Source organism: Ixodes scapularis, unplaced genomic scaffold, assembly GCF_016920785.2.
Source record: "Ixodes scapularis isolate PalLabHiFi unplaced genomic scaffold, ASM1692078v2 PGA_scaffold4__175_contigs__length_147842914, whole genome shotgun sequence".
NCBI classification, from domain to species: domain Eukaryota; kingdom Metazoa; phylum Arthropoda; class Arachnida; order Ixodida; family Ixodidae; genus Ixodes; species Ixodes scapularis.
The window spans coordinates 25,774,011-25,789,879 of record NW_024609879.1 but is presented as its reverse complement, the minus strand read 5'-3'; the positions used below and the strand labels follow the sequence as shown (position 1 = coordinate 25,789,879).

Genomic DNA, 15,869 nt, shown 5'->3' with positions numbered 1-15,869 from the left:
CCGCAGCGCGAGCTTTCGCTCCACGTGCTCCGAGCAGGTGTGCGATAGACCACTCGGCCACCAATCTCCCTTAAATGACCTGTACCACACCTTTTTACAGAGAAGCGGTATATGGGAGGGGGGGGGGAACTCGCAGGTGGGATTTCTTTGTGGGAGTCCATTCACGCAAAACCCACGCGCGTGCCTTATCACCGTTCGTGCACATCTTATCCTTTATTATGTGGTTTGGACACTTCTTTCAATAAGAAAACCACAAAACAATGTCAAAACCACGCGATAAATTATAAAGCGCTCGCGAACGATGATAAACATGTAGCGCTCTTCGCATGCGTTTTTCGGTAAAGATTGCGGTTGTATAAGCTGCCGCGGCAACGGCAGAACGAAGTATTTAATATGTAACAAGGTTTTGGTGCTGTGCATTTACTTTTCTTTCGTCAATCATTTCGTACAGAACCTTTTTAAGGTTTACAAACGTGAACTGCCGCTTGCGCCCCAAGCGACGTCCGGTCGTACCTTCTTCGCAAGCCTGTTGAACTTGCTTATGTTGCCAGTGCTAGAAAGCATAAATGCTACACGAAGAACAAAGCTGGAACTTTAAGGACGGCTTTCGACTGTACAATATTGCATCCTGGAGGAGGGCAGTTGATTTGCAAGAATACTCGAAATATTTTAACAGATCTCGCACTCGTTCGTTTCCTTGGTGATCACCTGGAGAATTTGTGGTTAAACGTTTCATCTAAAATTTTAACAGCGGTGTTAAGGAGGTCTTCGTTCATTTTCTTTATAAACCGGAATGTCTCTGGCACGTCAAAGACCGGAGCACCACCTGGTGGCGTTTGCCATAAAAAGGATCTTTAGTGCAGTGGGCAATCGTAGCAGGGGAGACCACAGCTTCGCTGTCCAACCAGCGTTTTATACATGAAATGCTTCGTAAGCTACCATAGCCTCGACAGCTTATGCAACCCCAATCTTCACCGGGAAACGCATGAGGGAGGCGCTAAGAGCTTCTTATTGTTAATGGAGCTAGTGACGTCCCTCTACACTTCGTACTCTGCCGCTGCCGTAGCATCTTATGCAACCGCACTCTTCACTAATGAACGCATGCGGTGAGCGCTGCGTGCATGGGATCTATCGCGTGGTTTCGACACTTGTGTTTTTTTATTAAAACAAGTGTCGAGATCACATGACTAGAGATAAGGCGAGCGCAAACGGTAATATGACGCGCGCGTAGGTTTTCTGCCGACGGACTCGAAAAAACAATTACCTGCGAGTTGTATACCGCGTTACTGTAAAATGCTACCACAATCTTCTAAGCGGGTTCACTCTTTGTCAAGCCCTGGGGTCACATTGTCACGAAGAACAATTAATAAGGCGACGAATAACTGAACAAACTAAACGTTTAACGGGTGGAGTCTGTGGCGAGAACAAAGTGCCGCAGTCGTTTATGACGGCGTAAGCGCAGAATTGAGCGCTGGGGTGAGACTGGCTCCGGCTTGCCACGCGGAGCCCCTTATGTAGACACGTGGGCTTCAGAAAACATCGGTGTAGATTGTTCGGCACATAGAACATTCGGGCGTCGCATGAACAAGAGGGTTCTTAAAACACCAAAATGCGACAGTCACAGAAATAACAAAAATCGTGAGTCCGCTCCCAGACATCAAATCTGGGCACTGCGTGGGAGCCGAGCACGGCTACCATTTGGCCCCAGGCGCGCTTGCCCGAAAACGCGCGTGTCATTTCTGCCCCCTTAAAAAAAAAGCTTCGTTTTGAAGCAACGTGCAAGGAAACAGAACAAAGCAAAAGAAACATAACAGTGGGAACATATGGAGGACGGTAAAACACTGTCATATCAAGTGTAGCTCGGTACTACTATTCACAGTCCTATCGTGCGTAGTACGTCTTGAGGGGCACGACGTGGGCGATCTCAGGTAGTTTTGAACGGCGTGATGATAGTATTGTCCTGTTGGGCATCACCTAGGTATTTTAGACCTTTAAGTCGACGAAGTAACTTGTAGGGTCTGAAGCAGCGCTTCAGGAGTTTCTCGCTTAGACCGCGTCGTTGTATCGCAATTCATACGCACACACAGTCTCCGGGCATGAAGCGAACGTCGATCTGACGAAGGCTGTACCGAGTAGCGTCAACACGTTGATTTTGAATCCGGAATCGGGCGAGCTAGCGAACTTCTTCAGCCCGTCGTGCAACCACCTGGGAGTCGTGGCTCCGATCGTCAGCTGGTTTGAGGGGCAAAATCGCGTCAAGCATACTCGTGTTTTCTGGCCATGCACCAACTGAAACGGTGTCAATTCTATGGTCTCTTGCACTGCCGTGTTTTAAGCAAACGTGACGTAGGATAACACCTCGTTCAACGTCTTGTGCCGTATGTCGACACACATAAATGCCATATAGACGATAGTTTTGTTAAACCGTTTTGTTCGCCCATTCGTCTACGGATCGCATGCAGTGCTTGCAGGCTGGCTGGTGCTACTGGGACGAATGATATATTGCACCAGCTGGCCCACGAATAGCAATCCACGTCCTGTAAATAGGACTTTGGGGACGCCGTGCCGAAGGACGATGAACATGATGAAAAACTGGGCTAGTTCCACCGCGGTTCACATCGTGAGTGCTTTTGTCTCGGCGTAACGGGTTAGGCAATCAGTTGCCACGATTATCCAACGGTTTCTCTGCGTCGACAGCGGAAACTGTCGAAGTAAATAGATTCTGATTTTCTGGAATAGGGCAGATGGCGGAGCAATAGGTTAAAGAAGTCCTGCCGGTCTCGTCGGTGGTTTCTTCCGTTGTTGACACTTGTGGCAAGATCGAGTGTAGTGATGGAGAGTTTTCGTAAGCTATGGACCAGTAGTACTTCTCGCGTACCCTGGCAAGGGACATGCTGCAGCCAAAGTGTCCCGCCGTCGGGACATTGCGGAAGGATTGAAATATCTCTTCTCGAAGGATATAAACGACCACCAACAGCCACGCCGTGTTGTCGTCGCTGAGTTTCTCCTTGTACAACACACCTTGCCACAAGGAGAATTTTGGCAGTGTTCAATGCACTGTCAAACGTCTCCCTGTTGGAGGGAGAAGTTTGGAAGTGTTAGTATAAAAACGCGGGGAACCGCACTTCCTTGTCTGTCTAGATGCTGCATGAGTCCTCGCAGTACAGGGTCATCATTTTGGAATACTGCCATGTCACTGACATCTAGTGCACATAGAAAATAGTAGTCGTCGTCGTCTAAAGTGCAGTCAGGACCGGCCTCGACTGAAAATCGGCGTCACTGGGCTTTCGGCCGGACCTGTTCACCCCGTTCATGTCAAACTCCTGCAGTAGTAGAGGCTACTGGGCGAGGGGTGCTGAGGAGTCCTTCAGATTCGCGAGCCAGCAGAACGAATGGTGGTCTGTAACCACTTGAAACGGATTTTCGTGCAAGCACGAGTGAAACTTGATGGTGGCCTAGACTAGAGCGAGGCATTTTTTCTTCGTCTTAGAGTAATTACCCTCCGCCTTGGACAGTGTCCTGCAATTACCCGCTCTGTTCCCTCCTGTATTTGCACGAGCACCGCGCCAAGCCCCGTGTTACTTGCGTCCCTGTGAATTTCTCTTTGTGCACGCTGGTCGAAATGTCAAAGAGCGGAGATGTTTGACGTCTTCGCTTAACTTCCATAAAAAAATCACTTGTGCTCTTTTTTCCACTTACAATTTACGGCGTCTTTTGTAAGGTATGTCAGTGGTGCATAAATCTTGGCAAAATCTTGAACGAAGCCCCTGTAGTAGGCACAGATGCCTAGGAATTTACTTACGGATTTTCGTCCGACGAAAACTAAAAGGCAGCTACGACGCGCGTATTCCCGGGGTAAAGTGGAACAACCCAATTGCTCACGACGTGGCCTAGAAAATTGAGCTCACCGTAAGCGATCCGACATTTGGTAGGCTTAGAAGTTAGTTCTGCTGTCTTGATGTCTTAAAGTGCTGCACGGAGTCGTCGTCAATGCTTGTCGACGTTGCTACGAACACTACAACATCGTCCAGGTAGACGAGAAAACTCTTATATCTTGAACCTTGATACATGGTGTCCATGACACGTAGGAATTTCGCCTGCGCTGTGTATAATCTGAAGGGCATCACTTTAATTTCGCACAGTCTGTTGGACGTGACGAAGGCAGCTCTTCCCCGGTTCCATTTGTCGACCTTAATCTGCCAGTGGCCACTCTTCAAGCCCATGGAGGAAAAGTATTGCAATGACACAAACGGTCTTGGGTATCATCTATTCGAGAAGTGGGTAGACGTCTTTCTTCGTCACGGCATTGAATCGGCGATAGTCCACGCAGAATCTGAGTGCTCCGTCCTTCTTCTTCACGAGCACGACAGGTAAAGCCCAGGGACTGATTGGCAATTGGAAAATGTCATCATCGAGCACTTCCTTAACCTGTTATTGGAGAACTTCCCCTTTTTCAAAGAGACACGGTAGGCCGACTGGTGGACTGGTGCACGTCGCCTTCGGTACCTATGTGATGCTTCGCCACTGGTGTTTGGCGAGCTTTCGACTGCGTGGCAAAACATACCCTGCATTTATCGAGGAGATAAACCAGTTTCCGACGCTGTGAAGCTGGGAGCTCGGAGTTGATGTCGAAATGCGGCGGCAACGGGCTATTAAGCTGTGACGACGATGTTTTCTCTAAGATTGCGGTGACCACGGCTGGCGCTAGAAGCTCGTCAACGTGGCCAAAGGTGGTACCCTTTGTTAGGTGATTCGGCTCTTCTCAAGCGACTCCAGTTCCTTTTTCAAGGAGCAGTTCGACACTGATTTCCAGGAGGGCTTCACCGCACATGGTGCGTCGGTTATGACGATTACGAAAACACTCGACCGCGGCTGCAGGTTCATATGGTCAGCAATACCTCGTATCGCGGTTGACGTCGTGTTGGGCTCCATCGTCAGCAAAAAAGGCTTTCGCATCGTCAACTGGTTTGCCCCAAGGTCGATGACGGCGACATACTCGCCGAGAAAGTCTATTCCGAGGATAACTTCCCTCGGAGAGTTTTGCAGAATGCTGAACTTCTGAGGGTACGTGTCACTGTGGATGTCCACGTGGGCAGTTCATCTCCTGACTGGTCTGATGATGTGGCCTCCGGCAGTTCGTATTTAATGTCCATCCAACGGCTTCGTCACATTTCGCAGGTGGCCATTGAGCCTACCACTCAAGGCTGAGAAGTCTGCTCCGGCATCCCCACGTGCTGATGAGACGTGGCCGTCGAGAACAACGTTAAGGTTGTTGGGCGCAGTTGCAAGAGCGCTGTTGCAATGCGTGCTTTCCCTGGAGTGCGAAAAGCTTGGTCTTACTCCGTTCGTTGTCAAACTCAATCATGTGTTCTGCCAAAAAGGAAAACCTGTCTTCATTCGGCTTCGAGGTAAGACCGAGTACCTTCAACCCACCCGTCAGTTGATCTAATTGTCTTTCATCGGGGCAGTTCCCTTAACGAATTTTGACTAGGACTGTGCTATTGGCGCCCCATTTATGAAGCTTCATCCCCGCTACTTCAAATATCTCGATGGCCTCACTAACATCGATACTCAACGATTTCATCGTGACGTGCCACAACTATCGTAGCGATAGTTGTGGCACGTCACGATGTACAGTGGATTTACAAATGACTACTAATATTTTTTTCCTAGTAGTGCTCTACAACACCCCTACTCCACATCAAAGCAACGAATGACAAGTTTTGTTTGAGCAGAAAATGCACGACTGCTTCGTGAAGCAGTGCATTTGCAATAAATGCTCTGACCTTTGTTCTTCATCGAAAATAGCTGCGTGGGATGGAGGCCTTGAGGCGTAATTACACAGCTTTTTGTCGTGAGCGGACAATGTTCTTCGCTGCAAACTAAGCTTGATACAGTTGGCTTTAAATGGCTGGAGACATAAATCCTCCTGGGGTGTATATAGTACATTATAGTATTTCGGTGCTAACTGCATTTCTGCACACTCCTCCTCTTAATGAAGGCTACTTCTCTGCAGATGGTGAGGTATACGGTATGTTCCCTACTCAGCTGTATATATGTGCGGACTCGTACTGTCTTGTCGCATTCTTGCAGGAAAGAACACCCACCAACAAACCTCTTCCTCGGGCTTCCTCTTCTTTCAACGGAAAAAGAGGAAGCGAGCTGGGCGTAAGACGTGTTTTTCCATCAACATAGAGCCAACCGGGCTAGTGGCACCCACCATAACTTCGACGGACAGCGTGCTCAAGCTGCTCGGTTACAGAATCGACCGGAATCCGGGAAACATCACGGCCCGTTTTCGCAAAGACCACCACCTGGCCAACACCGGTGCCGAATTGCACAGCTCCAACACGGGCATCCTGGACTCCTTGCGTCACCGGAAATTCGCCCGGATGGTCTATATGCTGGGCAAGTAGCGAGCCCTCTCCAGGCGATCGAATCTGGCCTGCTAGAAGTCACCAGCTCATTGCGGCCCATCGAAGACCATCGTCGCGGCGATCGATGCCTGACGCTCTTTTTCACCCTCTAAGTCATCCCCTTATATTCCTTATCATTCAGACGGTTCATTTGTACTATACCATTCATCGTCATGAGGAGTGGCGCTGGAGGTCTTCAAGGTATGGGCGATTTGACTTTCTGCGGCGCTGCGGTCCTCCAAAGCTAAAATGAATACATCATAACATATCATAACCTCTATGGGCAACAGAGGTTCCCCAGCAGTGGGTACTCGCCGTCCAGCCTGGAGGATATGACACAAACACATACCGGTACAAAAACTATATATATGTGAGACTGTTGCAGTAACCACTTATCGAGATAACGTAGCGAAAACTAAATAAAAAGCAGGAAAAAAGCGTGAAGAAAATATTGCAAATAATGTGCATTACGTAATGAATGCACTTAAATTAAAGCTTTTATTTGTATGTTTATTGTTAATGTTTGCACGACCTTCATCACAAACTAAACATTCACTCATAATGTTCAATTCCATTCTAGATTATTTTAAGTCTAGTCTATATTCTAGGACCCGAGCATATCATCTTCAAAAGGTTCATGTGGCATAAGGTAATGCTGTATTAGGGGACAATAAAAATGAACTGCAATCCCTATCATTTTTGCAAGGCGGTTCCGCTCTGACCGCTACTATAATTACGCTGGTTCATCCGACCAGCAGTCCGTTTCATTTGCACTTATTTTACTGCTCTCCCAATGAGCTTGCACGTAAGTAGCACGCTATGCCATACAAATTTGTGGCAGAATACAGATTTTGGCATAGGTTTTGATTGCTATAGTTGTGCTCGAGTTTATTCATTCGATGCGGCATCTCAGTGTTTAGTTTGAATAACGTTGGGACTACCGAAATCACACACACAAATTTTAAAGTCACCTTCATATTATTGAAGAAGGATCCCTTTTTTTTCTGGCTGAACACTTTCCCATAGGGCCCGCCAGGTTGCTTTATCCTGACGTAAGTGCAATCAATGCACGCAGTATAACGCATGACACTCCATTTCTTAGAAGTCCTGCATGTTTGTGTTGAAGTTTGTCGCGCCATCCGAGCACATCACCTGGCGATTGAAGAAAAGGGCGAGGAGCCGAGAAACTCACTTTATAACCCGGCACTCTGTCTGCTCTAGCACGTTCAGAACGTCGCCCGTAACAACTTGGAACCTCCCGGCACCATAAATTTTCTGAGCGACGAGGCGTTGAAGCATCGGTTTCAACGACCAGTCCTGATTATTCGCGTTCCCCTCCACCGGCAGGGACTGGTGTATGCTCGCGACGGTTCCTCTCATGAAGCAGTACCACGCGAGGAAGTCGCGCCCATTGAAATTTGTGCGAGTCCAGGTGACTCCTGGAACTCCGTCTTTAGACATGTCTCGAATGGCTGTCGTCTTAGTCGCCTCTTTTGCTTTCGAAAGGGTGTTCACAAACTTTGCGAATGACTCGCCGGCCACCACGACACTTCGAACTGACTTCGAGGACCTTCTAAAGGTTGTGGCGGAGCAACCTTGCGAGTCGCGAGGAAATGGCCGAGTATTTTCTCCAGTCGATGAGCGTTTGGAGCCGAGACCGGCTGAAGAACAAACGCGGCCTTGGATGGAATTTCGATGAAAATTTTCGAGTCGAGGCTTGTTTTTGAGTGTGTTTGTACACCCTTGAAGAGTCGAAAATCGCCGAGGGAGCGATGGCGTGTCTCAAGACAAAACCCGACTGGAAGTTACCTTGTACCTTTCTGAACGTCACTCTGAGTACGGCGTTTGAGTGAAGAGGTACCCCGATTTTCAATTTGTTCTCTTTTGAATAAAGGAAACAACGCACACAATGAAATTAAAATTAAGCAATTAATTGTCCAAAATCATGAAATCGTTACTCCGCTCATTCAACAAACATGAAGCCCTCGATAGAACATATTCTTCTCCTTGTAGCTTGGTTTCTTTAATTCAAAACCAACTTTCATGTGGGGTTTGTCGGTCTTTTTCATTATTGAGAAGCTCGTCCCAGGGGGTATTTGTTGGCGTTTATCGATATTTACCGAAAAACGTAGCCCTAGTTATAACACAAAATTTGTTTTTGAATATTAGCTATTCTCAACAGTTCTTACTAGTTTCATATTACATTATAGGCTGATTTCAGATAAGATCGACCAAAGGGTGGCTGGTCGACATTTTTAAATCAACTGATGTTTTTATATGACATTGTCTAGTGTCTGGTATAAACGAATCCACACTTAGTTTTGACCAGAAAAAAAATTTGGAGACAAGAAAAATCGTAAGGCAGGGAGAGGTGGACAGTTGCAATAACGCGCACTGATGGAGGGGGCAAGTTTGAAAGTGAATAATTAAAACAATAAAATTAGGAGAATTTTAAAACTTTTTACAAACAAACTATGGGTACAACTTGTTTGTAATATAAAGTAATAATATTTATTAAAAATTTATTTAGTTTTCTAAAAATTGCCAAACATGCCTGCTCGAACGACAAATGGCAAACTTTGGAAATCTGTATCTCATGAAATAATTTAATCATTATTACATAACTTGCAGACATTATTTTAATAATACATGGCTATTATTGAAAAAATAAATAAGGTATCTGAGTGACACAATAGTTACAATATATTTAGGCAAACATGGGAAAAAAATCAAACAAAGGAAAATTCCAATGCGAATAAAAACAAAACACCACCTTCGATTTTTTTTTAATTTGGGTACCCTGTTATACTCTATTTCGGAATTCGTTTCTATTAAAAACATGTTGCATCATTGCACTGTGAAAGAAGAAACAACTCCCCAAAGTAGGGTCCTTTTTCAAAGCCTACACTTAGCAGTGTCCTATACAAGAAGTGACTCTGAGTTCCAGTTTCATGAAACTTGCACAAATCTTTTATATACATTTATTCAGATGAGGTCATTGATAAAAAGAGCGATCGGTCACACAGTAAAAGGGAGGAGAAACTATATACAGCATTTTACATAAGCGTACAAAGTGGTATCATATTAGAGACTAATGGTTTGAGAAAAGATGATGCAGTGTGAAGTTGTACCTTCCGGTATATTTTACATCTAGAGTAAGATAAATAACTTTACTTCCACACACAAAAACAAAGATATAATAGTAAGATATTTAGGTTGGCTGTGTATTTACGATTACAAACAATTTCAGGTGCCGGATGCCATAGTGCCTAACTGGAGCAGCTTCGATGCTCTCGGTGTATGAATGAATCGTGGCAAGCCGATATATTTTATCCTGCTCGAGGATAACATTTTGGGATTTTTTTTATAGTGATCAGATAAAAATTATTAGTAACCACCAACAAAAACAGTAGGTTAAATACCCCGTGAAGAAAAATGTGATAAATAAGATGTCCCTGCATTCAAAATGAGCAGTCCTTGGGAAATCAAATTCGCCACTTTACGCTAAGGTTTTCCTCGCTGTACCCATTTAATAAAGTTGCTTCCAAGCAGATCCGACTGTCCGTGCTCAATATACGTCACAGGTCCCTTCTGTTGATGACTTGCTGAGCCGCCACGCGTGCCAAGACTGAATGCCAGGGAAGGCGCGCACCGTCAGCCACTCTTCTTTTTTTTTTGTTCACGATACCGAACAACCTCATTTTCGTCCAGATATACAAGATGCACGCCTTTCAGTTTCTTTGATAGAACGCTCACCATTGTCCTGGCCGTCTGAATTGCGCTTACTGAACGTTCTCTCAGGTTGTTCAGCGTGGCCTGGTGCTTCACGAGTCCGCCAACTCCGTCACATGCATTTTTCCCATGTCCAGATGCAGAAAATAACCACTGGGCTTGTGGGCAATCGTCCTTTGCAAATTGGTGAAGCTGGTAGCGATTCTTGAAATGACTGGCGGCGCCGTCACTTACGTACGTCACGTACGAGTATACCGCAACGTTGTCTTCAACCCACTCCTTCACTTTTTCTAGAGCCAAGCAAGCGTGAGCGGCGTCGTGACACAGGTCCTCACTGATGATGGCAAAGCTGTTTGTAGATTTTCTTGTCGTCACTACACATGTAAATATCGAAACTTGTTTTTTTTTCCAGTGATATGCTTGCACTTCGTCAGGAAGCACGATGGTCCAGTTTTTAGCAAAGTCAAAATGAAAGACAATGCTCCCGCGTTGCATGCACTGTTTTTCATCGTAGATCGCTTTACCTTGCGTTTGCCGGATATGGTTGTGAAGTACCCAACTTCCAACCGTCACTTGGATGACTTTTAAGAAAGTCTTAGGTTCCAAAGTTTTTTTCACAAGGTCGCCGGACTCCCATGTTGCAAGCACAATCTCTTCATCCTCCGGGATATCAAGTTCCTGGAGTGTAAGAAACTGGCCTTTGGGGCAGTGATCACAGTGTCCTTGAAGGCACAGTTCTGTTGCTGGGTCGCACAGAAATGCCGAGTTCATTTCACCAGTGTTGAATGTTGAGCCTGTAACGTTCTCTAGAGCGGCAATACAAAGATAATAATTGGCGCAGCGCACACAAACGCACACTCCCAGGTGTGGAATACATTGGACCCATCTAGGGCGCAACGAATAAAATTTCGTTAGCCCAACGCCGGAATCGGGATGCTTGTCTTTGTATATACGGAAGGCCTCTCGTATTGAGCGTGTCATGAAGCGCTTTGGCACGAACGTTTTCTCTCCGTTGAGCATGACAGAGATGACGTCCTTCTGGTTGGGACTTTGGCGCGAACATTGTAGCTCGTCTTTCGTGAAGTACTCTAGGGCAGCAGACAGGTTCTCAGGGCTCACCTTGCACCTCGTGTAAGGATCCGGCTCATACCACACGCCATGCTTTTCCTTGAGTTTTCGGGATTTACTGATGAGGTACATTGAGGCCTGTGGAATCATCTTTTGAACCTCATTCTTCGTCAGTGTTGACGGCAGGAGTGTAAGCAGTTGACAACGTTCCCGGAGAGAGGTGGCGGTTTCAAAGGCCTGCCGAAAGTTGTCCACCCACTCAGTGCATGTGGAGCATGTTGGATCGGACGACCCCGATGGTGCGTCCCCGTCGTACGCAATACGTAGCCTTGAGCGTATATTCTTGACAGCAACCTGCTCCAGTTCTGTCTGCTTTCTCTTGACATAGGCAGGCCTGTCCCGACTTCTTACGATGCTTGGTTGTCTCAGCGGCGACACATCTGTAGGTAGTATGCTGCGATTTAGATCTTCAATTGCTTCTTCAGCTGGCACAAATATGTCAGGGCACTGCTCTGAGCTTCGCATCGAGATCTCCTTAGTGATGTGCATGAAGCAATGGTAGCACAGGTAGTCCGTCGCACTCACTTTGGTGGAACAGTCAGGCGGAAAAATTTGCTTCAACGAGTTTAGGTCCAACTCGCCAACACTTCGAAAATTCAGCTGCTTTGGTATAGTCTTTTCGTGTTTGCAAAAGTAATCTGCACAAAACACTCGTTCGGAGCTCCAGGACGTCTTTGTAATAGATACATAAATAATAGAAATTAAACCCCAACTGATGGCATATAATTGCCAAGTGAAAGAACTACTGGGTGCACAAGTGACAAGTCCGAGGCTGAGGAGCTCACTCACTGCAAACGTACATTTGAAAAGAGAGGTCACAACTGAGGCTGTCGGCAAAGCTTGATCCACGTCAAAGGAAGAAAGAGGCAAAGTCTCCAGACAAAAAATTGTGGTCAGCGGCCTTCGAAAAAGACTTTCCGGAATCGCACTGTCGTCCCTCCACGCGCTGGTATGAAAGCACCCGAGCTTCTACCACGTGGTTCATGACACAGCCTGAGCCATGTCAGCGACCGGTTCGCGAGGGGTTGGCGGTGGGGTTACGTTGATGGTCACTCGGATTAGCCCTTGCTGTACTGAGCTACCGCCTGCAGTGCCTTATCGCCGGCTGGTGTCAACAACGAGAACACACACACCCTGTCTACACCAAAACTACAAGCGTTCACCGCACACGCGTCGCCGCCGCTTTTAAGCTTTTGTGAAATTGCTTTCTTTTGCCGCGGAGAACCGCCTTATCTTAACTACGCGCCTGATATCCTTCCAGGCGGGCGTACACAATATCAAGCGTTTCGAGAAATGCCCGTGGAGTAGAACTATGGGAAAATTCTCGAGCCCGCGATGTCGATATCGTCGCCGTTGTGTTAGTACGCCGTCGCGTACTGCAGTCCCCCGTTGGAGGAGGGGGGAAGGGCGGTCTTACTACAATAACATGGCGACAGCGTTTACACTCTATGTATTTACGCGAGGCTCGAGTATTTGGGGATAATGCTGCCGGTTGGTGTGCCCCTTTGTGCCTGATATTATCGCCCGTGACGCCAGCGAGTGAGATGGCGACAGGCATGACTGCTCAGTAAACAGGCGTCGGCGGCCATGTTTTGCTGGTTGAAGCGAACCCCCTTGTCCTTGACAGCGAGCGGGGAAATGCGAAAAAAAGATTGTATCGGCCGTTTTGCCAGAACTAGCGACGAGTGTCGTCTGCGGTTTCCGGCAACTATTTTGCCATAATCGTGAGCTTAGCGAGGAAATGATTTTTGCTAGCCACAGAACACTACCACGCAGAAAGGGAATGCTTGAACATGTTTTTGTCCTGGATATATATCGAAGATATATATGAGAGAGAGAGAGAGAGAGACGAAGGTAGAGCGGAAGAGGGAATAGCATATAGTGTCGCAGGAGAGTAAAGTAAACAAAGTTCCTAGTGGCCGATGGCTGCATGATCTTTTCTCGGATCACTAGTCCGTAATATGATACCTCTTTGTACACAGTAGTTTCTCCTTAATTTAAGTGTGTGAACGATTTCTTTAGTTATCATTGGCCTCATCTGAATAAAAATATATAAAAGATGTGTGTTGGTTTCATGAAACTGGAACTCAGAGTCAGTTCTTGTATAAAACACTGCTAAGTGTAGGCTTTGAAAAAGGACCCTACTTTGGGGAGTTGTATCTTCGTTCTCAATAAAATGATGCAACATATTTTTAATGGAAATGAATGCCGAAATAGAGTATAACAGGTTACCTAAATTTAAAAAAAATCGAGTTTGGTGTTTTTTTTTATTCGCATCGGAATTTTTCTTTGTTTGATTTTTTTTCCATGTTTGACTAAATATATCCTAACTATTGTATCACACAGATATCTTAGTTATTTTTTAAATATTAGCTATATATTAGTAAAATAATATCTGCAAATTATATCATAATGATTAAATTATTTCATGAGATACAGACCTCCAAAGTTTGCCATTTGTCGTTCGAGCAGGCATGTTTGTCAATTTTTAGAAAAATAAATAAATTTTAAATGAATATGATTACTTTATATTACAAGCAAGCTGTACCCATAGTTTGCGCCTAAAACGTATTAGATTTCTCCTAATGTTATCGCTTTAGTTATTCACTCTCAAACGGGCCCCCTCCATCAGTGCGCGTTAATGCAACTGTCCACCACCTCATGCCTTACGATTTTTCCTGTCCCCAAGTATTTTTTCTAGTCAAAACTAAGTTTGGATTCGTTCATACCAGACACTAGACAATAACATATAAAAACATCAGTTGATTTGAAAATGTCGACTAGCCATCCTTTGGTCGATCTTATCTGAAATCACCCATTAATGGTCAGCTATGTTTTGGATTAGTCAATCGACAGTGAATAAAGTATTTTCCTTAATAAATATTAATTAAAATTGCAACAAAATGGTCTTGAATGCAGCAGCAGAGTTTTTTTATCACACGCAGATTGAATGGTTTTACTTCCGGCGGGTAACTGTATGTAAAACATTGTTCTCAGTACGACCAGTGGCAAAGACGTAAGACTCTGGGTTTGTGAATATGTTTCATTCCTAAAGCCACTCGCGTACGAAAGGATATTCGAAAGCTGCTCGCTCCCTCTAATTCGGTCAATAGCGGTAAATACTGTTTGTGAGATACAGTACCGTTTAGGTAATCGATTACGTGATAAATTATCTCGTCTTTAACGCTACCTTTATTTTTATAGTACCTCACAAAACGATTAATAAATTCGCAGGTTAATTCTCGCTGATAATTATGAGGATTTTTCCTCTGAAGATGCCGCAGTAAAAGGTGCGTATTCTCTTTCTCTAGATTATCTTACAAAAAAATTAATATTATTTTAGCTCGCAGGTACTATTCACAAATATATACTCTGTTTCACCTTGTGTTGTACCGCAGGAAAGGCTAAAACCGCGAGCTCCTTGCTCTAGGGCACATTTCGGCGGCACAAGCTCTCGTGCACCAAGGGCAGCTGCCAACGCCATGAGCTCGCGCTTCTAGCCTTCGCTGGGGTACAACATAAGGTGCTGCAACGCTTGTTCACTACATGTACTACTTACATTATAGTTTAATACAATAGCTTACATGTTATTTTCGCTACTCGGGGATCATCGGAGTTTCTATAATAAAAATTAAAATAAACATTTCTACTTTGTTGTTCGGCAGCGTGTGTAACCAATCCTAAGAAGGTTCCCACTAGATGCAGAAAGAACCATTCGCACCTTCTCATCGCTATATTTTATTTTAACCTAATACATGCAGACGAGTCTTCGCACACACTGAAGGAAGGAGCAGAACTATAGCCATCCTCTAGTAAAATACTGCTGAGTGGAATAAAGTAATGAAACGGAGAGCTGGGTTAGTTGGGGAAAGTCAAACATAATGTCAATGCAATAGCCCAAAACAAGGAAGACTAAGCAGAGGAACAAACAACACAGTGACAACACAGAAAGCAGTAAAAATATGTTATGTGTTGTTCGTTCCTTTCCCTTGTCTTCGTTGTTGAGCCATGTTACACTTACGTCATGTTTGCTATTTCCAAGCAATTGTCTATGGTTATCGAAGCGCACGTCTCTCGCTGGCCGATTTTGTGGCGCTAGAAAAATGGTGCATTTACATTAAAAAAAAACGTGCGGACGTACCTTATCTATATATATTTATATATATATGGTGTTTTCTTTTTAAGCTTAACATAATGTTTTATAAAAAAGCCATGAAAGCTAGTAGGCAGTGCTCACTAATGCTTCTTTAGATTTGGTAAAAATAACTATCGAACACTGCGCGAAATCTTTAACTGAAGTCAGCAGGGCTGAGGGCAACCTATTACGTGATAACTTGCTATCACCTCATGAGATCACAACGCTTAAATTATTCGAGGAGGAAAACTGGGACAGCACATGGAGATAAAGGAAAAGAAATTGGCCAAAGATAGTGTAAACTCTTTACCAACAACAGTGCGCGGACGGGACGTACCAAATAGTTTTGACCACAGCAACATAGTTAATCTTTCAAATGTTACTCTCTCCCCCGCCGAAGAGTCGCTTCTCTCCCGCGGCCTTAACTTCTGTCTGACCACGGGACAATACGAAGAATT

General features: G+C 45.2%; 1 protein-coding gene across 1 annotated transcript in view; it reads left to right on the top strand.

Annotated features, from left to right (window-relative positions):
* The window catches only part of LOC115318457 (A disintegrin and metalloproteinase with thrombospondin motifs 16-like), a 212,994-nt gene that overhangs the window by 109,275 nt on the left and 87,850 nt on the right, over positions 1 to 15,869 (top strand). The window contains exon 9 of the mRNA XM_040215034.1: positions 14,511 to 14,566. Coding sequence (XP_040070968.1) covers positions 14,511 to 14,566 — 56 coding nt within the window. The remainder of the gene's footprint in view (positions 1 to 14,510; positions 14,567 to 15,869) is intronic.